Source organism: Taudactylus pleione, unplaced genomic scaffold (assembly GCF_031769625.1).
Source record: "Taudactylus pleione unplaced genomic scaffold, aTauple2 ptg000270l, whole genome shotgun sequence".
Lineage (NCBI taxonomy): Eukaryota > Metazoa > Chordata > Amphibia > Anura > Myobatrachidae > Taudactylus > Taudactylus pleione.
This window is the reverse complement of record NW_028284672.1, coordinates 410,240-436,470: the sequence shown is the minus strand read 5'-3', so window position 1 is coordinate 436,470 and position 26,231 is coordinate 410,240. Positions and strand designations below refer to the sequence as shown.

Here is a 26,231-nt window from a genome sequence, read left to right as displayed (position 1 = left end):
CAAACACCCTGGTATTTATTTGGTTGCCAAAAAACAAGCATGAAACTGCTACAATTTTAACAGAGAGATGCAAATGCCCACACACAGCACTGCTTATGTCACAGCCTGGTTCTTATGTTCTAATACACATCTCTGTACCAAACAGACATCTGAGGCAGAAAGGTATAGGCATGTAAGGGAGTCTGCAGAACCCAAAACTACCAGACAGCACACAATGGTGCGTATCTCTGCTACAGCAAAAGCTAACTAATAAACAGAGCGCCAAATACAGTGTAGTGCAGTCCTAAGCACATGCCACATACACAACAAAGTGCAGCAACTACACAACAAACCTTGCATGCGTGTGTAATAAATATATATATATATATATACACACACACACACACACACATTTTTTTTATTATTATTTATTTTTTACACACACACAAGTGTGCTTTAGTCTGTCCGATTTGTGTAGGTATGTACATACCAATTAGGATTCCTTGCTGTGATAGATGGATGAATATCCAGACACATCAAGCAAACATACACCACACAACGAGGTTTGCCAAGAACACATATACACCTATGCAATGCAGTCCAAAGCTCAAGCACAGCATACAAACTGCCACAAACAAAAACAAAGGCAACATAGTGGCACACTTTCATTTACATGCACAATTGTAGTAATATAGCATTTTATTATGCAACTTATGACAAACCAAAAAGACTAAGAAAAAAAAACTAAGAATATTTAAACAACAAAAAAAAAAACATATAAAAAATAAAACTGTGGCAAAAACAAAATGACCCAAGGATGGGACAGACATACACAGCCCATATGCAGAGAGGCACAGCCCACCAAACAACAGGAATGGGCAGATACTACACTACAGTGAGCACAAGATTAACCAAAGGCTGAGAAAGAAATACAAGCATGGGTTCTGCAAGGAGCGTTATGGTCTATTACAGCAGTGGCTCTCAAACCCACACAGTTCATGTTTTCCAGGTCACCAGCAGGCGCACAGGTGCAGTAATTACTCACCAACACATTTTAAAATATCCACAGGTGGAGCTAATTATTTCATTTGTGATTCTGTGAGGAGACCTGGAAAACATGCACTGTTTGGGGTCCTGAGGACAGCGTTTGAGAACCTGTGTATTACAGTAAAAAACCTTTGTTCATTTCCCCTAACACCTATGTAGTGCAAGAGAAAATCAGCCAAGAAATTGGTTGTAAAATGCTTTTGTCCGACTGTTCCAGGGGCACTTTGTGGTCATCACACTGAGCTGAAGGTATGTAATCATATACAGGGCCCAGTGCGATTATAGATTACTGCAGTTCAAGCACTCTACAAAATACAATGTTTAAGCTGCCTGGTCCTTTGCACAAGCAAAACATTTCTAAGCATGTAGGGATAAATGTAGCCTACAAAATGTGAGCGACATCTAAATAGGTGTTTAAACATTAGCACACCCTCACCTTCTGCACTTGATTATTTCATTTTTCCTTCACCTTAGAAGTGGGCATACACTAATTATTTTGAAACCTTCTGCATGGTTAACATAAGAGTGTGACAAATGTAATGTGTGGTTTGATTAGATGCATGGCCATTACTGCCAACACATGCAGACAATAGTCAAACAAAACAATTGCACTCCCCAATATAAAATGATTTAATAGGGCGTTGGGCCATCACACATAGCCACTACCACCTGTATGCCCAGTGATACAGTGTCTGGAATTGCACAAGCGAGATGTAGAACTATTTTTCCACAAGAAAGTAATCTATAAGATGCTTTGTCATTGGTGGCATAAAACGAGCTCTCGTTCCAGAATATCCCACAAATTCTCTACTGGTCGTACAAACCACTAGGAATCACTTGTACTCGGAGGATGAGGGCATTGCTATCCTGGAAGACAGCTTTCCTGTCAGGAAATGAGAAGCAACATTGTAACATGGGTGGAAGATGATCCACTTGGTACCACAAAATAGCTATAACTATTGCCCATGAAACTTTACAGTCGCCTTTGTCCTACCAAATGTGTCACAATTTTCCTGCTTTCAAAGCCAAAATAATAGGTAACCAGGACAGAGCTGCCGTCCTATAGATGACCCGGACCGTGTCAATGTGTCACTAAACACCACATGAGCCTCACCGCTGAGGAAGCCCTCACTATCACAAACCCTGCTCTCCATCATCTACTCAATGGTTCCATTTTTAACCACTATAGTGAGCTGCCTAATAATAAAAGGCATCAAACTTTGTTATATTTCTTACTCCTTACTGTAATCTGTAGGCTTGTTTTCTATACAAAGCTCAGAATTGCCCTGCACGTCAACAAATTACAACAGTGGACTGTTGAATGAAGTGATCATATATAGTCCCTCAATATAAAGTTTCAAAAAGAATCACTGGACACGAGCACAAATGGGGCATATTGCCTTGCGAAAGAAACCGCCCATTAGGAAAATCTGATGTCATTTTGAAGACAATGTGCTTTCTGTAGTTTTTCTTGTTGAATAAAATAAAGGTGCCCTCAGTACTGCGGTATAAATGGTGTTTAACTACTACATTTTCCCTAAAATTAAGATGAGTCATTTTGTTTGGAAATTATTTGCAGAGAAAAGCAAATTCTTTAATGTCTGAGAAGGGAAAAAATGTCCTGCAGGTGTTTTTCTGTCATTTAATGGAAACAATGAGTCTGAGCTACTGTTAAAGGACTTCCATAAACAAATGTTATTTCACAATCCTTTAAAGGGCCACCAATCCTAAAATGCAAGTTTCCCTAAATAAATGCAATTACAGAGATGCCTGTACGATTTCCGTACTCTGACAGAAGGTGAATTATCTGACATACACTATGTACATTACTGTGCAGGCTTTTGTAGAGACTGGCTGCAGTCTTATTCAATGAGTGGTTTGGGAAATAACCTCTCCTCACAATCTCAGATGTCTTCTGTTCCGATACTCGTGTACACATTAGACCACAGGTTCTCAAACTCGGTCCTCAGGACCCCAAACAGTGCATCTTTTGCAGGTCTCCTCACATAATTACTAGTGAAATAGTTAGCTGCACCTGTAGATGTTTTAAAATGTGTCAGTGAGTAATGAATACACCTGTGCACCTGCTGTGTGACCTGCGAAAAGTGAACTGGGTCCTGAGGACCGAGTTTGAGAACCACTGCATTAGACGGTACCTGGGACGATTTGCCCGATTTTGACGGATCGGAACAAATCATTGAAATCATCAAGTGTGTACGCACTACACACGCTCCCATGGTGGCGTCCGCCGCATCTTCAGGTCGCCCCTAATCGTGCAGTGTGTACGCGCTACCAGACTGATAAAACAGCCGAAAGTGCGATATATTGTTTTCACAGTATGCAAGCACTAAATATCATTTGTCCGAGAGTTCAAGGGAAATCAGGACAACCATCGCATCGTTTGCACATCGTCTAATGTGTACCCAGCTTTAGATATCTATATTTGTGAATGTTGTTAGAAAACCAAGCAAACGCGCACTTTAGTGGCCCATTAAATGGTCCTTCCAGTGCTGTAAACGGAGCAGTAGCTTGTATCACCGATCCCTAAGCTGCCCATCCATTTGCTGCTGTATACGAGTTTTGAAGAAATAAAGAAGAATTGAGAAGGCATGACCTCATTTCTCTTACAAAGCAGTGTACATTGTGCATGTATAGGGGTATAGACCGCTGCATTTTAATTTCCTTAGAATTAAAAATTTAAAACCATCTCAATCTTATTAAAAGGTTTTTTTTACCCCCCTGTACACAATGATATGCACATAGTACACCACCCCAGTTACGGTAAAACCTGAGTGTTACCACACTTCTGATAGCTGGGTATCAGTGCACGGCTGTCGTTGCTAAGCTCGCTCCCTACTGTTTACTGTGATGTCATGTCCAACCCCTGTGAAGATAACTTGTAATGTGTTGATAAAACTCTGTTGGATCCAGGTAGAAAGGGATGAGCTCCCTGCTTGTGTAGCCTTTAGACAGTAGCAAGCCTTAAAGGGCAATGTACAGAATTGGTGGTACTACAGTTCAGATGAACTGAACCAAACTTCTTACCGTCCATATTAGCACGTGAAACTGCAAGATATAGAAAAGGATAATCTTCTGAAGGCTATAAAATACTATTGGAGTAATAATTCCTCTTTCAGAAGACTCCTTTTTAGATTCTGAAAACCCCACTAGTGAAGTATTTAATTATTCTCCGCAGGGTATGAAATCCACAATTAACTGTCAGACCCAGTTATCGGAAAACTGAAAACATAATGTAAGAACATTAGCCACAACTCAAAATATGAGCCAAATGCTAGTTAAACTGCAGCATAAAAGTGCTAGGTTGCACATAATCGTACTTAAAAGACATAGTTTAAAATGCCTGTGGTCTTATGATGGAAGATTGGCTACGGTAGTCTACAGCACATCATAGGTGACCTGTATACATTAAATAAGGAATCATATGAGGGTTAAAAGCATTGAAATCATATAATTAAGCCTGATCTCAACACGGTTGGTACTGTGTCTAATTTGGCTAAACCAGTTTATTTATAACCCAACCGATGTAGTGAACGAATGCCCACAGTCTTTGGAAAACTGTAGTTATTCTTTTGTCCCCAACAGACCTATAGCAATTTGATTTTGATCTGTTTACTTGGAATTTTCTTGTTTTGATACATTTAGCAATGCCAGGGCAATTTTGTTCCAATGTAACTAAATGAAGATTGCTCCTCTTGTGGCCAGCTATAGTGCTCTTTTCCACTCCCGTATTGGGAGTCTGGACACTCCATGGCACAGAAGTGAAGTATTACTTATAAAAGTGGTAGAAAATTGTATGAGCAAGTAGGAAAATAATGTTTTATTGCTTTCACAAAGTAGTAATGATTGTTCATAATCATAAGGCAAAGGCTGTTGAGAGGTTAGAGTGACCAGGTCTGCTGCATAAGATAGATAGATAGATAGATAGAGATATATATATATATATATATATATATATATAGATATATATAGATATATATATCTTAACTACCGTAGACCATGGAATATTATTGAAAAAAAATAATAATGGGATACAAGAGAACTTGGGGCTGTTTTTAGGGACAATGAAGGCCCAAAAAAGCCTTGAAAAGCCACATCTATAGGCTCCAATAGGGCAGCCCTTTCAGGTTATTAGGTGTTGTACAGAGTAACAGTCTGCACACACTTTCGCAAAAGGAATCAAACTTAAACTAAATTAGATTATGTGCGTAGAACATGGACGGCATATTTTCTCCGTCGCCATGTAACAAGTTCTTCTTGCCAAAACCACTGCGCGATAACCAGCCATCTACCAATGCCTTCACTTCCAGGCTTTCCTGCCGGTTAAACTATGCTTGTGGAGCCATCAGCCTACACAAGGGATTATTTGGTTCTCTCATCGGAGGATTTAATTAAAAAAAAAAAAAAAAAAGTAGCCTATAGGCTACAATAGCCAATGCCATCTAATGATCACGCTCGCTACCGGCGCAAACTCCGGAAAGTTGAGCTGTTTGGAGCTTTATACATGTGGCCATATCTCACAGCCTGACAGTAACCTATGGTATGGGTATTGCTGTGCCAAAGCAATGCATGTTTTTGTGCAAGCTATAAAGTTGTGTTATATTATATACAGTGGATAAATCCAACTTTCCCTTCAATCAACATGGTATTGTATTATGCATACAGTATATACCAAGCATTGTCAAGTAATTATATAACTGAGAAAAATATTTTTTAAAAATGACATTAATCAGGGGATCTCAAACTCAAAACCTCAAGTACCACCAACAGGTTATGTATTTTATTAATCATGCATAGGCGAGTTCACTTACTTTGCTGGGTCAGTAATCATCACAAAAAAAATAAAAAAGCATAATAAAAGTATATTTGTGAGGGACTATAAAATTAAAAATACTTCATAGTGTAAATACAAAAAGAAATGTAATTCCGATACATGTTTCACCCTGAAAACGTGAGATTTTAATAAAATCTCTCATAGCTCCTGGAATCCCAATAACTAAGTGAAAATAATTAAACGAAAAGTAATATGGTGTAATAGACTAAAACACAACTTAAAACATGCTTGTATGTATGCAAATTATAGCTATATAAAGATTATATATTATAGAGATAGATGTAAAATAAATATATATATGGTAAGAACTTACCTTTGTTATTTCTATGAAGTCCATAGGGTTCCACAGGATACCTTGGGGTATAGGTGATGATGTCAGATTTCGGGCACCATAGAGTTAAGCTTTTCAGCCTCCCAGGATGCACTAGGGTCCCCCTCCTACACCCCGCCCCCGAGCCAAGGCATCTCAGTTACGTACCAAGCCATAGGTCGGAGGAGGAGAAGGAAGAGAGAGAAAAAAGATCTGGACACACACAAGAAACACATTCTCACCAGAGGGAGACTGAAAAACCGGTGACCAGAGTAAAGCCCATCTGCAGCACAGGTGCGACAGGGCGGGAGTCCTGTGGAACCCTATGGACTTCGTAGAAATAGAGATAACAAAGGTAAGTTCTTACCATATCATATTTTCTACATCAGGGTCCATAGGGTATCCACAGGATACCTTGGGGATGTCCCAAAGCAGTATCCTTCAAGGGTGGGGACGCTCCTGTGCTGAAAGGAGAATCTGCCGCCCGAAGGAAGCATCCTGAGAGGCAAAGGTGTCAAACTTGTAATACCTCACAAAGGTGTGGACAGAGGACCACGTGGCCGCCTTGCAGATCTGGACTGCAGAGGCACCACGTCGAGCTGCCCACGAAGAACCCACAGACCTAGTGGAATGAGCCCTCACAGAGGATGGAACCGAAAGGCCTTCATGAAGATAAGCTTCTGAATTTGCCATACGAATCCAACCTGCCAAAGTTTGCTTTGAAGCAGGCCAACCCTTTTTACGGAAGCCATAGAGGACAAACAAGGCGTTACGAACTCCGAAACGAGGAAGTGCGGTCAACATAAATCCTTAAGGCCCGCACAACGTCCAAAGTGGTCTCACCCACTGAAAGGTCGGGTGAGTTAAAAGCCGGCACAACGATTTCCTCGTTGATATGGAAACGTGAAACAACTTTGGGAAGAAATTCAGGACGAGTGCGCAGCACTGCCCTGTTCCCATGAAAAAATCAGGAAAGGGGGTCTACAGGATAGAGCCCCTAACTCAGAAACACGTCTGGCCGAAGCGATGGCTAGAAGGAAAATTGTTTTAGCTGTCAGCCATTGAAGGTCCACTGAGCCCAGTGGTTCAAACGGCAGTCCCTGGAGAGCCCTCAGGACCACAGCTAAAACCCAAGGCGCCACCGGTGGAACAAATGGCGGCTGAATTAGAAGAACACCTTGCATAAAGGTGCGCACATCAGGGATTGTAGCAATCCTACGATGGAACCAGACGGACAGGGCAGACACCTGCACCTTCAGAGAAGCAAGGCGAAGCCCATGGTCTAGTCCCGCCTGTAGGAAAGCCAACACTCTAGACCAGTGTTGGCTAACCTCGACACTCCAGCTGTTGTGGAACTATATATCCCAGCATGCCCTGCCACAGTTTTAGCACGCCCTAATAGCAAAACTGTAGCAGTACATGCTGGGTTATGTAGTTCCATAACAGCTGGAGTGTCAAGGTTATCCAACACTGCTCTAGACAGACGGAACACCCGAGGTGCATAACCTCTCGGCTGACACCACTGGAAGAATGTATGCCACACACGATGGTATATTCTTGCAGAAGGCGGCTTCCGAGCTCTTAGCATAGTTCGTACTACAGAGCTGGTAAACCCCCTGGACCTTAACATGGCCGTCGTCTCAACAGCCACGCCGTCAAAGACAGCAGAGTCAGATCCAGGTGAAGACAAGGACCCTGAGACAGTAGGTCCGGTCGTAGCGGCAACCGCAGAGGACAGTCCACGGACAGACCCTGAAGGTCTGAGAACCAGTGCTGCCTGGGACACGCGGGAGCTATCAACAGGAGCGTTCCTCCTTCCTGTTTGAATTTCCGGATTACCCGTGGAAGAAGGGAAAATGGAGGAAAGAGATAAGCAAACCGGAACGTCCACTGGACGGACAGAGCATCCACCAGAGACGCCTTTTCGTCTCTTGTGCGAGACCCGTACACCGGCAACTTGTTGTTGTGCCGTGACGCCATGTGGCCGATTTCTGGAAGACCCCACCTGTCCACCAGAAGTTGAAAGATGTCCTGGTGCAGAGACCACTCCCCCCGTGTGAACGTCCTGGCGACTGACAAAGTCCGCCTCCCAGTTGAGAACTCCCGGGATGAATACTGCTGATATGGCCGGGAGATTGCGCTCCGCCCAGACCAGAATGCGGGACACCTCTACGAGTGCCACCCAACTTCGGGTTCCTCCTTGTCAATTTATGTAGGCCACGGTGGTGGCGTTGTCCGACTGGACCTGCACGGGGTGACCTTGGAGAACCCGCTGTGCCTGCTGGAGAGCATTGAAAACGGCGCGGAGTTCCAAGATGTTGATCGGAAGCTCCTTTTCCGCCTGAGTCCATCTGCCCTAGAACAAGTGTGGACCCATGACCGCTCCCCAGCCCCAAAAGCTGGCGTCCGTTGTCAATATGACCCAGTTCGCCACCCAAAATGGACGACCCTTGTTGAGATGGGTCGTCTGCAACCACCAGGCAAGGGACAGGCGAACCTTCAGCGTGAGCACCATCGTCTGGGATTTTAGACTCTGAGGCAGTCCATTCCATTTGGACAGGATCAATTGCTGCAAAGGACTGGAGTGAAACTGGGCATATTCCACCATGTCGAATATGGACACCATGGAGCCCAGTAACCTCATCGCCGAGTGTAGAGACACACGGCGACTCTGCAGACAACTGCGCACCCTCAACTGCAAGGCAGAGATCTTTCCCCCCCGTCACAAAGATCCTCTGCTGACTGGAGTCCAATAAGGCTCCGAGGTGCAGAATCCTCTGAGACGGGATCAGGGTGGACTTTTGCCAGTTTATCAACCAACCGTGGTGTTGCAGTACTGCAATAGTCATATCCAAGTGGCGTATAAGGAGCTCTGGTACCAACAAAAGGTCATCTAGGTACGGCAATATGCGGACTCACTGCAGCCGCAGGGACACCGCCATGATCGCCATAACCTTGGTGAATACATGTGGTGCTGTCGCCAGACCAAAAGATAACGCCCGGAACTGAAAGAGATCGTTGCGGATTGCAAACCTGAGAAACTGTTGGTGACGCAAAAGAATAGGGACATGCAGGTAAGCGTCCTGTATGTCCGACACCATGTAATCCCCAGGTTCCGGCGCCAGAATGATGGACCGTAGGGTCTCCATCCGAAACCGCGGCACTCGCAAGGACTTGTTGAGGGCCTTGAGGTTGAGAATCGGACGGTACGACCCATTGGGTTTCTGCACCAAAAACAGATTGGAATAGAAACCCTGGCCCCTCTGGGAGAATGGAACAGGCACTATAACTCCAGCCTGGAGCATAGTGTGCAAACCCCCCCCCCCCCCCGCCGACGGAATAAATGGACTTTAGGCAGATTTCCACCTTACGGTCTGTAGCATCCTTCAAAGAGGACATGGAGGGCATGGGCAATGTGGCACTTTTGACTAGGCGTGTCACATGAAAATCCACCTGAGGAGGGGATTCCCACTTAGAGAAATAATTGTCCGCAAACGGATAAGCCACCGCTAAACGTCTTTGAGGCTGATACCGTTTGCCAGGATGTCTCCACGCCTCCTCTAAATGGTCTACTAACTGACCCGAAAGAGGAAACACTGTGGCGTCATCCTTAATATCCTCGAAAAAGGCATATTTGGGCTTTGACACCGGAGGATCATCATCCTCAATAACTAAAGCTGTGCGGACTGCACGAATAAGGCCAGGAATATAAACCTTAGACTTAGCGTCCGACTCTTTAGTACGAAGAGGTTCTTGGTCAGAAAGATCCAGAATCTCCCCATCATCGGACGTCCCGTCGTCATCCTCATAAGGAGCAGAGAGAGACGCCACTGGCCGCTTATGAGGCCGCAACACAGACTCCCCTTGTAACACGTCCGACAAATGCTGTACAGAACTTGTCAGTGAATTAACCCACGCAGGCTCCTGAGAGACCTGAGGAGGGGAAATAGGGAGACTGTGGGGTACCATCAGTTGTCTCGGGAACCCCTGCATGGATGATGACACCACTGACTGCTGGGACAATCCCATCTGAGAGAACGCAGGTTGCGGAGCTAACTGGCCCACTAGGGTTGTAAGCGCTATGGCGAAACAAGCCCAGGGCGGTTCCTGTACCAGAGCCGTAACAGTAATTGGTCGCGCCAATAAAAAACACTGCCGACATAGCCCCTCCGCTATTGGTACCTTGCACGTAGTACACAGAAGCTGGATAGGAAAATCACTCTCAGACATGATGGCAAGTATGTGACCCCTCTCACCACAAGGGCTTTAGCAGAAGAAGAGCATGGACAGTGAAAAGGCTGACAGTAGAAAGTGAAAGTACAGGCAGCAGACGCTAGCAGCAGTCACATACGATGCAAAGAAATTAATCCCTGCACTATCAGTGCTGTTCCTCAACTACGCAGACACAGAGCCTGGTAGGACACAGCGCTGCATACACAGACCTGTTCCAAAGGAGGAGAGGTATGCCGGGGGACCCAGACCACGATGCCACTGATCAGCAGCTTCCAGCAGCGTTCACCATGCTTCTGTAAAGATGGCCCCCGAGGAGCAGAGAGGAGGCCGGCCTGGGGGAGGAGCGCTGCCACAGGGCCAATCGGCAGGTGCAGAGAGGGCTGTGTGCAGAGGGGGAGGAGACAGCTGTGTACAGGGAAGACGCGCTCCCCTGGCATGCAATTAACCCCTGGGACACCGCAGCGTTACCGCTCAGCTGCGGGCCGCTGTCCCAGGGGGTAGTGGAAGTGCAGGTTTGTTACCTGGCTCCACGCTGCAGCCAGTCCCCAGGGAGCCCCCTGCCTGGGGACTCTGGACCATGTTTCAGCGGGGACCCACCGCGGGACCCCGCTGCTTACCTGCTGCCCCCTTTGAATCCGGCCATGGTCCAAAACATCTGGTGTCACCGCTAGCTGTGACCCCATATGCTTACCAGCATCCCCGGATCAGTACCGGCGGGGGTGTAGGGAAGACAGCATGGACGTCAGTAGTGACTGTCCATGCTGTACTTCCAGATGGGCAGCCACAGCTGCCTTGAAGAAAACTTCAGGGGCTATCCTTAGCCCCCCTCTAAACAGGCGCTCCGACTCCAAGCCGGGCACCAACGAAACTGAGATGCCTTGACTCGGGGGCGGGGTATAGGAGGGGGACCCTAGTGCATCCTGGGAGGCTGAAAGCTTAACTCTATTGTGCCCGATGCCTGACGTCATCACCTATACCCCAAGGTATCCTGTGGATACCCTATGGACCCTGATTTAGAAACATTTACTTATATTATATATATATATATACATACATACATACACACACACCGACACATGCATATACACTGTATATATCTGATACACATATTTACAGATGTGTTCTCATATCACTGCTGCAGTCACGCCAAACAGCCCACCTCTTGGCTCGCCAAAACCCATGCTACTCTGCTAGCGTCGGGCGTCTTTTTTTTTTGCAGATTTCTCACAGTGTATTAGCCCGACATCTGCGCTCCGCCCCCTGGGGAGGAGACATTTCCCTGTTCCTTCCATGGGAAGGAACACAGGAAATATCTGTCGGCCGCGGCTGGGCATACACTGCCCGATGCGGCCGACAGTTTTCCCCATAAATATCGCATCGGGCGGGCATGCTCGACAATCTGGCATGCCCGACCGAGCAATATTAAACACTCGGTTGTCCGTACACACGCTACAATTATCGGGCGACCCGCGGATATCGGGCGGATCGAGCCGATAATTGTAGCGTGTATGGCCAGCTTTAGTCCCAATGCAACTAGGACGCACCAGGAGACTGAGCTGAATAATTTGATATTTCACGGAGTTTCTGAATCTATATAAAAATAGTGCTACGATGCAGCAGCCCCCGCAGATTTTTTTTTTCCACGCCAAGTTCCGTTGTGCTACGTATACAGACTCAGTCACAACTGGCTATACAAGTGCGTCCTATTACATCACATTATGACAGACACATTGGGCGGTTATGTAATAGGTGCCGATTTCATGGAGCAGTCTGCATTTCTGAGAGATTGCTTCTTTAATTTAGCTGCAATCAGTTAAAAGGCTAAACCAGCCTTATAATTGTTTGCTTCTTTAAATTTTGCCGCAATATCGCAGAAATAGAATGCTTCGTGAAATCGGCACCCATACATAACTCTTATTTTTGGCAGACGTTAGCAGAGCCGCACAGGACCTGGTGGCTTACTCGCACCAGGCATCTTGCGCCACGTGGCTTATTGAGGCTAGATGTATGAGGACACATCTGTATTATAGATTTCTCTTTTTTACAGTAAGTGTAATGTCAAGGTTATATTTTTACTTTTTATTTGATGTATTTCTGAAAAGTAATCCTTACATCACTGTTGTTATATCTATGTCAGAGTCCCAGGTCCGCGGTCCTGCTCGGTAACAAGGTTATTCCCAGATCCGGCCTGAGTCGCCTGTGGTGTGAATGGCATGACCCGAGTCATGCCTAAAAAGGCATCCGGTTCGCTGGCTCTGTGGTGTTTGGATATCTCCAAGCATCCACTGCCAGATGGGAGACCCGGGTCTAGTGTGAAGAGTGACGACCAGGAAATAACCTGGGTCGTTACCCAAGTGTAAACGGGGGGCAAGAAAACCCCAGCTTCAACCTGGGCTCAGTGTCCCGGGTCCAAGCCGGGGTTTGTGTGTGAAAGGGGTATAACACCCCCAATATTTACCTCATATCTCAAGGATTAGTACATAAAATAAGATTAGCAGTCACATATACACAATGAGGCTGTCAGCGTACATAAAATGCTGTGTATAAATTGGCAATATCCCTGAAAGCAGATGTTAATGCTTAGATATACATATTTCCTTAAATACATTTGTAGTCGTGAATAAATGGTATCACCAAAACTCATTGTTCTATAGTGCATATATTGTATGGCATTACTTACCTGTACCAAATAAGAAAGGTATTTTTAAATTTAAAAAAAAATATATATTTTAATCTTTCATTTATTTATTTAACATTTTCTATGCACCAAATTCCTTTCAGATTTGCTATTTTAGCTTAGTAATTGGGGTATAAGATGAAATGAGTAAAAGTTTAATAAATTCAATTAAATGTAAGTTTTAAGGTTGTAACCACATTAGAATATATTTTTGTAGTTACACTATAAAGAATTAATTAAATTAGGAGTAATTTACAGCACAATACGGATGGTCTCTATATTGGTGTGATATACCAAATTATTCTGGGATGCACCACCCAAGACTGGTCATACACCAATGTCCTGTTCCCTTAGGAGAGGCAGTTCATGAGTTGCAATCACCAATACTTTACACTGACATAATTATTGTACCTGTTTTCAAAGACAGAAATCCTGAAAACATGACCTGTTGGTAGTACTGGAGGACTGTAGGTGAGAAGAACCCTGCTGTAAATAATTGCATTAATTCAATAGGTAGTATCAAAAGTTAAATAAAGCATTAATGTAATCACAAACAGTTTAAGCATGGCTTGCTACTTTCCAAATAGCTCCAGGTCCACGAGGTTGGCACAAAGATGCAGAAGGGGGCACAGACTGGGCAACTGGCTATTAAGGAGTGGTAGCGGAACTGGAGGGAGTTTCAAGACTGCAGGCAATGCTAGACTCCATCCAAATCAGAGATTTCATTGCCTTCTATTTTATGGCACAACACTGGATGAGTTCTGTAGGTATCTCTTCTCTTCATCAACTTCTAACGGGAATTAGCTAACAGAGCGGCGGCAGCCGCCAGGTCTATATCCAGACGCTGGAATCCCGGCAAGGCAGTTAAGATAGGCGGCGAAATACAGAAGTCTATCTTAATCCCGACGCCGGATTCCAGGAAGTCGCATGCCCGAACGAAGGTAAGCCGAGGCGCCCGTAGTGTTAGCTGTGGGGGCGGTTAGGTTTAGGTCAGTTAGCAGGGTTAGACACTAAAGGGGGGAGGGTTAGGCTACAAGAAGGGAGGATATGTATACTTATCCAACAGCAGGCAGGGGGTGAGAGTAAGGGAGGCTGGAAGGGGGTGCAAGAATAGTAATGCAAGAATACTTGTCATTTGGGCAGTATGACATAGTACACGACGCTTCTATAAGTGAACAGCGTGTCAACTATGCTGACATAAGGCCCCCATACATCAGAGATCGATTGCAGCAATCGTGCAATTTGCAATCGATTGTGTATAAAAATCTTTCCCTTTTTCAATCGATTGCTGATTGCAGAGATGCCACAATCGATTGAAAAAGGTAAAGATTTTTATACACAATCGATTGTGGCATCTCTGCAATCAGCAATCGATTGAAAAAGGGAAAGATTTTTATACACAATCGATTGCAAATTGCACGATTGCTGCAATCAATCTCTGATGTATGGGGGCCTATACTGTGTACCAGAAACATTGCTGACAGCCACACTTGCCAATGTGCACAGCCATTCCACACATCTTGTACAGCCTTATAAGTATTGGTTTTCACAAAGTTTGCTACTTTAGTGTTTTTAGACATATTCGTCAGATGTTCCTACGGTATACTGAAGTAAAATTACAAGCATTTCATAAGTGTCAAAGGCTTTTATTGATAATTACATTAAGGTTATGTAAAGAGTCAATATTTGTAGTGTTGACCCTTCTTTTTCAATACCTCTGCAATTCGCCGTGGCATGCTGTCAATCAACTTTTGGGCCGCTTACTGACTGATGGCCGCCCATTCTTGCCTAATCAATGCTTGGAGTTTGTCAGAATTTGTGGGGTTCTCAATGGGATTAAGATCTGGGGAGATTCCTGGCCATGGACCCAAAATTTTAATGTTTTGTTCCCCAAGCCACTTGGAGCACCTTACCATAAAGCAAAAGTGATAACTATCATGCTGGAAAAGGCATTGTTCATCACCAAACTGTTCTTGGATGGTTGGGAGAAGTTGCTCTTGGAGGATGTTTTGGTACCATTCTTTATTCATGGTTGTGTTCTTAGACAAAATTGTGAGTGAGCCCACTCCTTTGGCTGAGAAGCAACCCTACACATGAATGGTCTCAGGATGCTTTACTGTTGGCATGACACAGAACTGATGATAGCGCTCACCTTTCCGTCTCCGGACAGCTGTTTTTCCAGATGCCCTAAACAATATGAAAGGGGATTCATCAGAGAATATAACTTTACCTCAGTCCTCAGCAGTCCAATCCCTGTACCTTTTGCAGAATATCAGTCTGTCCCTAATGTTTTTCCTGGAGAGAAGTGGCTTCTTTCCGGTCCTTCTCGAACACCAGGCCATCCTCCATAAGTCTTCGCCTCACTGTGTGTGAAGATGCACTCACGCCTGTCTGCTGCCATTCCTGTGCAAGCTCTACACTGGTGGTCCCCCAATCCAGCAGCTGAATCAACTTTAGGAGACGGCCCTGGTGCTTGCTGGACATTCTTGGGTGCCCTGAAACCTTCTTCACAACTACTGAACCTCTCTCCTGGAAGTTCTGGATGATCCAATAAATGGTTGATTTAGGTGCAATCTTACTAGCAGCACTATCTTTGCCTGTGAAGCCCTTTTTGTGCAAAGCAATGACGACTGCATGTGTTTCCTTGCAGGTAACCATGGTTAACAGAGGAAGAACAATGATTTCAAGCTCCACCCTCATTTTAAAGCTTCCAGTCTGTTATTCTAACTCAATCAGCATGACAGAGTGATCTACAGTCTTGTCCTCGTCAACACTCTCACCTGTGTTAACGAGAGAATCACTGACATGATGTCAGCTGGTCCTTTTGTGGCAGGGATGAAATGCAGTAGAAATGCTGTTTTTGGGATTAAGTTCATTGTCATGGCAAAGAGGGACTTTGCAATTAATTGCAATTCATCTGATCACTCTTCATGACATTCTGGAGTATACACAAATTGCCATCATGAAAACTGAAGCAGCAGACTTTGTGAAAACCAATACTTGTGTCATTCTCAAAACTTTTGGCCACTGCACTACACACTTCTCACACATTTTGCATTTCAAAATTATTCATTCCTAACATATGACCAGGTTTCTTAACTTTGGGAGACATTAGTGCAGACTTGTAGTGGAGAATTCTGTTCACTCCTGTGTTACATGCAGAAAACCATGTGCAGTCATAATGTTGACACCATAATGTCAACAGTTATGATGAAATGTCCCTAATGTCAACATGGGTAGGCTACAGGTAGGCAGGGTTAGCCAAGCGGTTCCCAAACACCGCCATAATAGTTCAGGTTTTAAGGATATCCATATTTAAGACGTTGACTGTAATGGCAGAGTTATGGAACCACTGGGTTAAGGCTACAGAAGGGGAGGGGAGGGTTAAGGGTAGACTAAGGCGGGAGGTTTAGGGTTAGGTGAAGTCTACAGGAGGGGAGGGCTAGGGTTATGCTATGAGAGCAAAGATAGGGTTAGGTACAAGTGGGAAGGTTAGGCCAAGTCTACAGGAAGGGAGGGTTAGGGTTACACTACGGGAGGGAAAGATAAGGTTAGGCACACGGGGTAGGGTTAGCGATACTCACTGCAGGAAGCGCCCCAGGAACAGCTGCAAGTCATCATGACGGTAGACAAGGCTGGAGCCTCCAGGCCCATATTAACAGCTAAGTCACCACTGGACCACAAGGAACGTTTTGTTGACTTTCTAATTATGTTGACATATCAGTGATGAATGTCAAAGTAGACATTACAACCATGTTGACATGTCGGCAAAATACACCACACCCGCAGAAAACACTAATTGCCACCAAAGTATTAACTAATAAAAATAATATATAGAAATCTTTGATATTGTGCTATTTGCATATTGTATTTACACTCTAATTATTTTCTATTTACTCTGTTTGTGTTTAGGCTCCATGCAGGACATGTAAACTTTCCTTTTAGGCAGTACACTACCCTCAGACCAGTTGGCAGTTTGATTAAAAACACGACACCAGGAAACATAAAAGACACAACAGGAGGCACAAATTGTCCGCTCAACAGCTACAAATTAAGGGCTGTTCTGATTTCTCTAATAAAGAATTCTCTCGACACAAATATAACTTCCAGCACTCTATGTTGAGTGTGCCTGCTTTGTGAGTCTCTTTTTTTTAGCATTCATTGCATTCCTGTTTGACTACTATTATTATTATTATTATCCTTTATATGGCGTCACAAGTGTTCCGCAGTGCCTTACAAAGCACATAAACAAATAAGTGAACAAAAAAACAGTGAATCACAGTACAATACAATGCAGTACAAGGACATGGTTTATACATATTACTGCAAAAGCGATTATAACACTCACAATAAGCAGCAGGGAGTCAGCAATCAAGTGTTAGGTACCCTTGTGGAAGTAAGGAGAAGATGAAAGTATAAGGAGAAGCAGATGAGGGAAGAGGCCCCTGCTCGTGAGAGCTTACACTCTAAGGGGGAGGGGCAGACAAACAGGGGTGACATGTGCGGTAGACAGGGAGGAAGGAGCAAGAAGCAACAGGTTAGGATGAGAGCTGGAATGTTATGATCGAGTAGTGGGTCTTGAGAGCCCCTTTGAAGATTTGTAGAGAGGTGGAGAGTCCGATAGTGAGAGGAAAAACAGTTCCAGAGATAAGGAGCAGCACGGGCAAAATCCTGGAGGCGGGAGTGGGAGGAAGTAATCAGTTGGCAAGAGAGACGGCGTGCATTTGTTGAGCGAAGTTGGCGAAGTGTGAAGGGAGAGGAGGTAAGCTTTGTAAGAAGTAAGACCCTTGAATTGGGTTCTGAAGGGGAATGGGGAGCCAGTGTAGGGCTTTAGGAGAGGGGAGGCAGATGCAGAACGTTTGGAGAGGAAGTTGAGCTGAGCAGCAGCATTGAGGACAGATTGGAGTGGAGAGAAGTGTACTGTTCACACTGTGTCCAGCGCAGGGCGCCAGACCTAGAGAAAGTTCACATCTGCGCACACATCCAAAAAGGGGTGTGGCCAATGAAAAGGGGACGTGTCTTTAAGACGAGTACCCTTTTTGTCACTATTGGGGGCGTGCCCAGCACTTACAAACATGCCGGACAGCCCCCAAGCGCTGCCATCAGTGTCAAAGGATGCTGCATTCACCGGCGGTTCCCGCTATACCGTAGTTTTCCACACCAACGGGACACGGCAACCTGCAGCTGGGGACGGCACCCGTAGGCTGTTTCAGCAGGGCGTCATGTCGGAGGGCAGGGTGCTTTTTGCTCTTTAGAAATAGGGCAGGGTGCAGCAAGAGAGGTAATAAAGCTTTCTCATCACTGTTAGCCAGTACAGCCAGGAAGGAGAGGATCCAATCAGAGGTTTCTGGATATATAACGCGGTAATAGTAAATCTTTTCTATCGCTGCAGCTTAATAAATAGGCCCCACATGGCCAAAATATTTCAGCCTAAACAGAACTAGTCTGGTGTTTCTTTGGGGGTTTTTTTCAATGACTTAAACACTCTGCAAAGAGCGGCAGCTGATTAGTACTCAGTAGAAGAGAATGATTCAGGACCAGACTCTGTAATAAAAGCACCTAAATGACATGTATTAATGAGAAGTAAAACATTTATAAGCTAGTTTCCCACAAAAAGTTATTTCCTCAAGGAGCTTAGGGACACTGGAGATTACTGCTTTGCACAGAGGGTTTTTCATATTTTCCTTTAAAGGAAACGGTGAAGGAATATTATATATATATAAATAAAATGAGCATTTAAGGAAAAACCGCAAATGTATTTTACATTTACTTCCTGCTTCATAAACAACAATTACATACACTGCATTAGATTCGTTTAAGTGGAACATGGTTGTGGTCCATTTTCCGTACCAAAGTTTGTGCCCCTTCTGGCTTTTTACCCAAAAACAGCATAGATTGCATCATATATGGTAAATGATAGACAATAACATCTCATCATACACAAATGGCAAAAATATATGTTTCATAATACATATGGAAAAATTCATTGAATTGGAGATACCCACCTGGATAAATACCTATACCGATGTACACATATAAGGACGGGTCTTGTTAGTAATAAGACAGCAATTCTTAGCTCAAATAAACAGAACAGAGATGATCTAAAATGCACATACCCACGTGACATAATACACCCTCTAGCTGTTGTCCCTGATGCTGACTGAGCTTTTATATTTACTTCATCTCTTGCTCTGACACCTACTCCCCATCTCCCAGGTCTCTCCTTTAGCATGGCTTGCTGTAGCTGTGGAGGAGCGGGGTAGTAGCAGTCAACAAGATCATATCAGCTGCTATATACATGCATGCAGGCTGGCGGTGACTGATAACCACAGCGACTGTATCCAAGAGGGGAGTCCAGGTTGGAGTGAGTAAAATAAGCCACAACAAGCACCTTCTTCATAACAGCGGGCACATGCTGCTGTTGTGTCTAGTGTTTTTGTTGTGGCTGTGGTTTGTTTTCTCTCCACTCAATAGCTCTCAATGCTCTCTGTGTCCCCTCTCTAATTAGCTCTCACTGCTCTGCCCCCCACCAACTATTAGCACCGCCCTCCACATCCCCTCTCATTATTTAGCACCACCCTCCAAGTCCCCACTCTCATTACTTAGCACCGCCATCCACATCCCCTCTCTCATTACTTAGCACCGTCTCCCACATCCCCTCTCTCATTACTTAGCACCGTCTCCCACATCCCCCTCTCTCATTACTTAGCACCGTCTCCCACATCCCCCTCTCTCATTACTTAGCACCGCCCCCCACATCCCCCTCTCTCATTATTTAGCACCGCCCCCCACATCCCCCTCTCTCATTACTCAGCACCGCTGTCCACGTTCCCTCTCTCATTACTTAGAATTGCTCTCCTCAGATAAGCTCTTCAAGATTGTCCCCTGAGAGTTACCATCCCTGCAATACATGCTGGCGATGCTCACATCACTGTGCTGAACAGCTTTCCGTGTCAGCTTCTCTAGGGCACCGTGGGATGGAACTGCACAACCACAGAATGAACAATCCTTAGAATGTAAGCTCTCACGAGCAGGGACCTCTTCCTTCATGTGCTCTTTACATTTTCTTCTACTCTCTATTCCCCATTAGGGCACCTAACACGGGACCGCCAATTCCCGGCAGCTTATTGTGAGTGCTTCAATCACTATTTCTTCAATGTATATAAGTTGTGTCCTTGTCCTGTACTGTAATGTACTGTATGTTACTTGTTTCTTGTTCACCCATTAGTTGTATGTACTATGTAAGGCGCTGCGGAACACTTGTGGCGCCATATAAATAAAGGATAATAATTATAAGAAGAAGAAGTCCGAGCTCAGCAGAGTAACCTTGGTGGTGAGGGAACAAAGCTATTGGTAGCAGAGGGTGCACGTCATGTGCAGGTCAGCTGCCGACATGTCATTTTCATCACCCAATAGGAATATAAATAACATTTAAATTTGTGAATTTAGTGGTATCTATCAAAAAAGTGTCATTACGTACAAAAAAAAAATAAAGTTGGTTTTGATTATCTACTATAGTAGACCAGTGCTTCCCAGAGCAGACCCGGTTTTAAGGCTATCAACGATTGAGCACAGTTTGTTATATCAAAATGACTGAGGCATTAATTAAGTCAACTGTTCTGAAGCTTGACTATACTTAAAACATGGGTTGCTGGTGTCCCTTGAGGACAGCTGCTGAACCCACTGATGTCATTGGTGGTGGCTTCTATGTTTGGCTTCTGGACCCAATGAGCCTGAGCAAGTGTGGACAGATATCGTACACTAATCAGCTGCACCAACCTTACTATACATGATTTTGGTATCTCAGGGCATCTTACCACCCTGCTGTCACCTAGAAAGTACTAGCTATGGTTAGATATTTGATGGATCATACTATCAATATTATGCTGTATTTAGGAGTCATCAGTCTGGAAAAGTGCAGATTTATAGCATGTCGGTTACAGCGCAGATTACAACCCCGGGTGGCAGGTGATCTGAATTCTGCATCTTAACAGTTCCCTCAAGCCCAACAATCTAGCATAGTTGAATCACTAGAGCTCAAATCTGTGCAGAGGTAACTCTGTACCCCCTTCTGTGGGAGCTCTGACAAACACATCACTGGTGGGCACATAAGATCATCATTTGCTTTCTTCCTGGCAACAGCTATCTCTACATCTTACAATCTCAGGTCTCCATCTTCCACAGTTTCTCAACAATCCAAATACAACAAACTGCCGAAAGCCAGTTGCCAGATACACTTTCCACAACAAGGACAACCTACATCTTCGACTGTAAGCTCATTTGAGCAGGACAATCTCCATTCTGTGTTATTGCACAAAACTTGTTTGCATTATAACATCCTCAATGCACAGAGATTAATAATATGCTGCCACTACATAAATAAAAGCTAATAATTAGAAAATCAACTGCATTATATATGTATACACAGCAATCTTCCATTAAAAATATCACGGAGTTGAGGAATAGAGCAACACGCCCCGGAGCCATTGTCCCACACACCAGAGGCATTTGTGAAAGTGTAGCCCATCAGTTGACTAGGAATTAGCACCTTAAGAATATAGATAGGGTGTCACAAATATCTAAGCAGTACCTTGGTGATGTCACTAGTTTAGCAAACTGGTAGCATGCATTCGGGTTGGGTATGGATTGCCGGCGGATGGAATGCCACTGGTCAGAATACTGACAGCGGCATCCCGACAGTCAGAATTTAGCACTAACCCTAACTCCTACCCTACCCTCTCCCCCTAGTGCCTAAGCCTAACCTCCCCCTCCCCGCACCCTAAACCTAACCCTCCCCGATGCCTAACCCTCCCCTAACTGCCGATACTTCCCTTTGGGATGCCGGCGGGTGGGATACTGGTGCCGGGATGCCGACTACATCCCCATGTATACAGGTTCAGCACATAAACATTGATGCTTCTACTGTGTAGGTGACAAGTCGACTTTAAACTAGCCCTCCCAGGTAAGGTGAAAAGCTAACCAAAGCCCCAGGGGCAGTTTTACTGGGACCCCGTTGTTTGTCTCACAACCCTGCCCAAAATCCATATATAGAAAAGACTACAGAAAAACAGCATGTAAAAGAAAATGTTCATAAATATCACTTGCGAAAAGGTACTTCATAGAGGGGAAATCTGTGTGAATTTTCCATTGTACCTCCACGAGGGGGAGGGGATTCAATGGATAGCGATGTGTCATCGGGCTTCGGCTACACACATATTAGCCATTTAGCGCCAACATTGCAAGTTTCCCCTCGCACCGCTATGGTGCGCAGGGGAAAATTTGTGATGCCAGCAGTTGCAATGTGACATTCTGGAAAAATAGATTGAGTCCAACACATAAAATTGAGCTAGATGAAAGCGCCAAAAAAAAAATTAGATAAATTGGTTACAAAAATCTACTAATGTCTGCAGAAACGTAATACACTCATTGTAAAATAAGGGGGTATACTGTTCAGAAATCCAGCTGGAAAAAAAGGAGCAACTCTGTTTGACACATATACTGCACAAGAATGACATAGCCATTCCATCACTTCTTCTGCTAGCCTGATTAACCACCTGCAAGAAATATCAGATATTGACTGGGAGATGTCATTTCAATGCTTTAACACGTTTACTGTAGCAATGCAGGGGTATAGATACAGGTCTGTGGGAAATAAAGCTTTTTCCCAGTCAGTGAAATTCAAATCTATGAGCCAGCAGAATCTTTGAAGGAATGAGGTAAAGAGCAGCATCCACTGGCAATAATTAAAATATTTAGCAAAAGTTATTTGCCTGCAGTGGGTGCACATTTTTCCTACCCCAAAGTTTACTGATCAAAAGAATGTTACATAGACATCACTTGAAAGAGACAGTTACCAGTAGACTCATACAACATAAAAACACTTTATAAATATAAGGTAGAGCAAGGGGAGGAGATCCACACTGCTGGGGGAGTGAATGAGCACAAAGATCTAGGCACTGTTTGGCAGGGGTGGGCACAATCCAAAAGAGGCAACGCCTTGAAAAAGAATTAGCTAGCCACATTGGTCAATTCATCAAAAGAGCAATCCGAGTCCCTACTGAACCCACCCATGTCTCCCATATTTAGGAAACAATGTGGTAGACTAATTTTCTTTTACAGCACAGGTTAAACATTCCAAATGCAGTATATATGCCAGAGTGCCGTTGCAGTATGGTCCTTGATCTACTATTATGAATTTCCTATCACGCCCCCCCCCCTCCATTTCGAAGTACTAAAAACAAGATGCAGTTTACATTGTTTCTATTCTACTAGGATAACAGTCGAAACCTATATCAGGTGTGCAAGCCACAAAGACAAGGCCACGGCAAACAATGAACCACGTAACATCCTTTTGTTTTTACTACTCCACAGCTCCTAAAACCCTTGACAACTCGCACATCTATCAGCAACCAGCGCACAGTAAACATTTACATCCTATATGTGCTTGTCTGTAATACTATGCAACCATGCAAATGGCTACGTTTTACGTATGGCGCTACAGATGCTTTGTGGTGCCACATAAATAATAATATGAATGAGTTCCAAAGTTCACACACTTCAGTAAATATTTTTTTTTATTCTAGGTCACAAATCAGTACTAACAGTTTGCAATTGTAAAAAAATAAAATGAGATATGTAGAGAATAAACCAGCACACAGCGATATAGTGGTTCACAAAGAGGTAAATAAAGATATGAATGTACGGAATAGGCACGTAGGGGGGAGAGCAAACCAAGAAAGCTGTGCGATTACACATTATATGCATCTTAATAAGCACTTCAAGAGGAGGATGGATAAAGACATGACCTGTCACAGAGCTGAGTGCTGCCTGTGTGACAGGGGATCTCACTCCGTCCTTCCACCATAGAGGAGGCGGCATAGCAGGGTGATAGTGCCAAGAGAGCAGCAGTAGACAGCTGACTGCCCACACACATCCTGCCCTGGCTGCTGGTGGCATCTGCGGGGCACACAGGCGGATGAGGACTTCCCCATGCAGGGGCCCTAGCCGCAGGTGGCATCTGTGGGGCACACAGGATGATGGGAACTTCTCCATGAAGGGTCCCTAACTTCAAGTGGCATCTGGGGGGCACACAGAAGGATGAGGACTTCCACATGCAGGGTCCCTAGCTACAGGTGGCATCTGGAGGGCACACATGAAGATGAGGTTTCCCTTATGCAGGTGACCTGGCTGCAGGTGGCATATAAGATGCACATAGGAGGATGAGGTCTCCCTAGTAGGGGTATCACCTGACACTAAGCTGTCATCTGAGGGGCACACAGGAGTATGAGCTTCCCCCCAAGCAGGGGCATCCCCTGGCACCAGGCTCACTCTCCCCACAGGGATCCCCCTGGTTGTTCCCCTGATGAATCGGCCTATTGAGGCTGTTCTCACTCCCCCAGACCAAGCAACAAGCTCCCCTACCTTCCTCTCCCCGGTCCCCCCCCCCCCATCCTGCGTGTGCCTGCCTAACCCCTCCCTTCCCCTACCCGGGGCACACAGAGCAAAAGCTCCGCCGGTTGGTGTCATCGCTTACCTTAGCCCGTGTCACGATGTGCGTGGCCAGCTTCACCACCGCAAAGTTGCCCTTGCCAATCGTCCTCTCTATCTCGTAGTAGCCAATCCGGGCCGGGGCCGAGCGGTGCGGCGGGAGCTGGGTCCCGGTGCCCCCGGGCGCTGTGGCCGCCATCTTCTGCGAGGAGCGAGTCCCGGTCTGACCGGCGGACACCGCGGCCTGACGTCACGGAGGCGTGGCCTGGTGACGGCTGAACAAGGGGGCGGGGTCTGATGACGGCTGAACGAGGGGGGCGGGGAGCGGTGACGGAGCCAGCTGCAGAACGGGTGGGGGCGGGAGTGCGGGTTTCACGGAGGGGGCGGGGCTTAGCTGTGTATTACTAGGTGACAGTCAGATTCCCAGGCTGCTGCTGCTGCTGATATATGTGCAGTGGTGATGTTGCTGCTATGTGTGCAGTGGTGATGCTGCTGATATCTGTGCAGTGATGTTGTTGCTGCTACTATCTGTGCAGTGGTGATGTTGCTGCTGATATCTGTGCAGTGATGTTGTTGCTGCTATCTGTGCAGTGGTGATGCTGCTACTATCTGTGCAGTGGTGTTGTTGTTGCTATCTGTGCAGTGGTGATGTTGTTGCTATCTGTGCAGTGGTGATGCTGCTACTATCTGTGCAGTGGTGTTGTTGTTGCTATCTGTGCAGTGGTGATGTTGTTGCTATCTGTGCAGTGGTGATGTTGCTGCTATGTGTGCAGTGATGTTGCTGCTATCTGTGCAGTGGTGATGTTGTTGCTATCTGTGCAGTGGTGATGTTGCTGCTATGTGTGCAGTGATGTTGTTGTTGCTATCTATGCAGTGATGTTGTTGTTGCTATCTGTGCAGTGGTGATGTTGCAGTCTAGGACATAAACATGACTTAATTCCAATATGTTGCTGTTAAATTATTTTAAAGGAATCTTTACATTTACTGATTATTAAATTACTACTGTTATAAGGTTAGAAGCCCATTTTAAAATTTTCAGTATGAGAGTTTACAACGATATTGAATCCCCAATATCACAGTTGACGCAACCCATTGGGCCATTTCACACCTGATAGTTTTCACACACCGGCTTTTCCGAGCTTGTACCCACCCACAACGCCATCTGCTGCTGCGCATGCCTACTACATTAAGGGGCCCATTTATTAATGATCGCATTTTGCAATGCGATCAGGGCATGCAGTACCGCCCCTGATTGCATTGCAAAATGCGATCCTATCTGCCGGATGTATTATCTGGGACATGCAGGGAGACGGGCTCCGAAGAGCCCGTCCCTGCGATGTCTCCGGAGGGCAGTCGGGGCTTCTGCGCATGCGCAGTCCCGCGGACTGCACATGAGCGGCGCCCATTGCCGGCGGAGGGATCTGGCAAATCCCTCCGCCGGCTGATATGCGGTAAGTCCCCATAGGCTACAGCGGCTAACGCTATCTTTAGATAGCGTTAGCTGCTGGGGCCAATATCGGGAATGCTTAGCATTCCCGATATTGATACATTTTGCAGCATCGCATCCCCCATAGAATCTATGGGGGAGGCGGCAATGGAGGGATCGCAGCAGGTATCGGAGATACCTGCTGCGGTCCCTCCTTCAT

At 45.2% G+C, this 26,231-nt stretch overlaps 1 protein-coding gene across 1 annotated transcript in view; it reads right to left on the bottom strand.

The window, feature by feature from the left end:
• Positions 1-24,863, bottom strand: part of SIK3 (SIK family kinase 3) — a 155,251-nt gene extending 130,388 nt beyond the window's left edge. Inside the window, exon 1 of the mRNA XM_088481353.1 lies at positions 24,632-24,863. Within this exon, the coding sequence (XP_088337479.1) occupies positions 24,632-24,784 (153 nt within the window). The 5' untranslated portion in view covers positions 24,785-24,863. The remainder of the gene's footprint in view (positions 1-24,631) is intronic.
• Between the last annotated feature and the right edge of the window lie 1,368 nt (positions 24,864-26,231).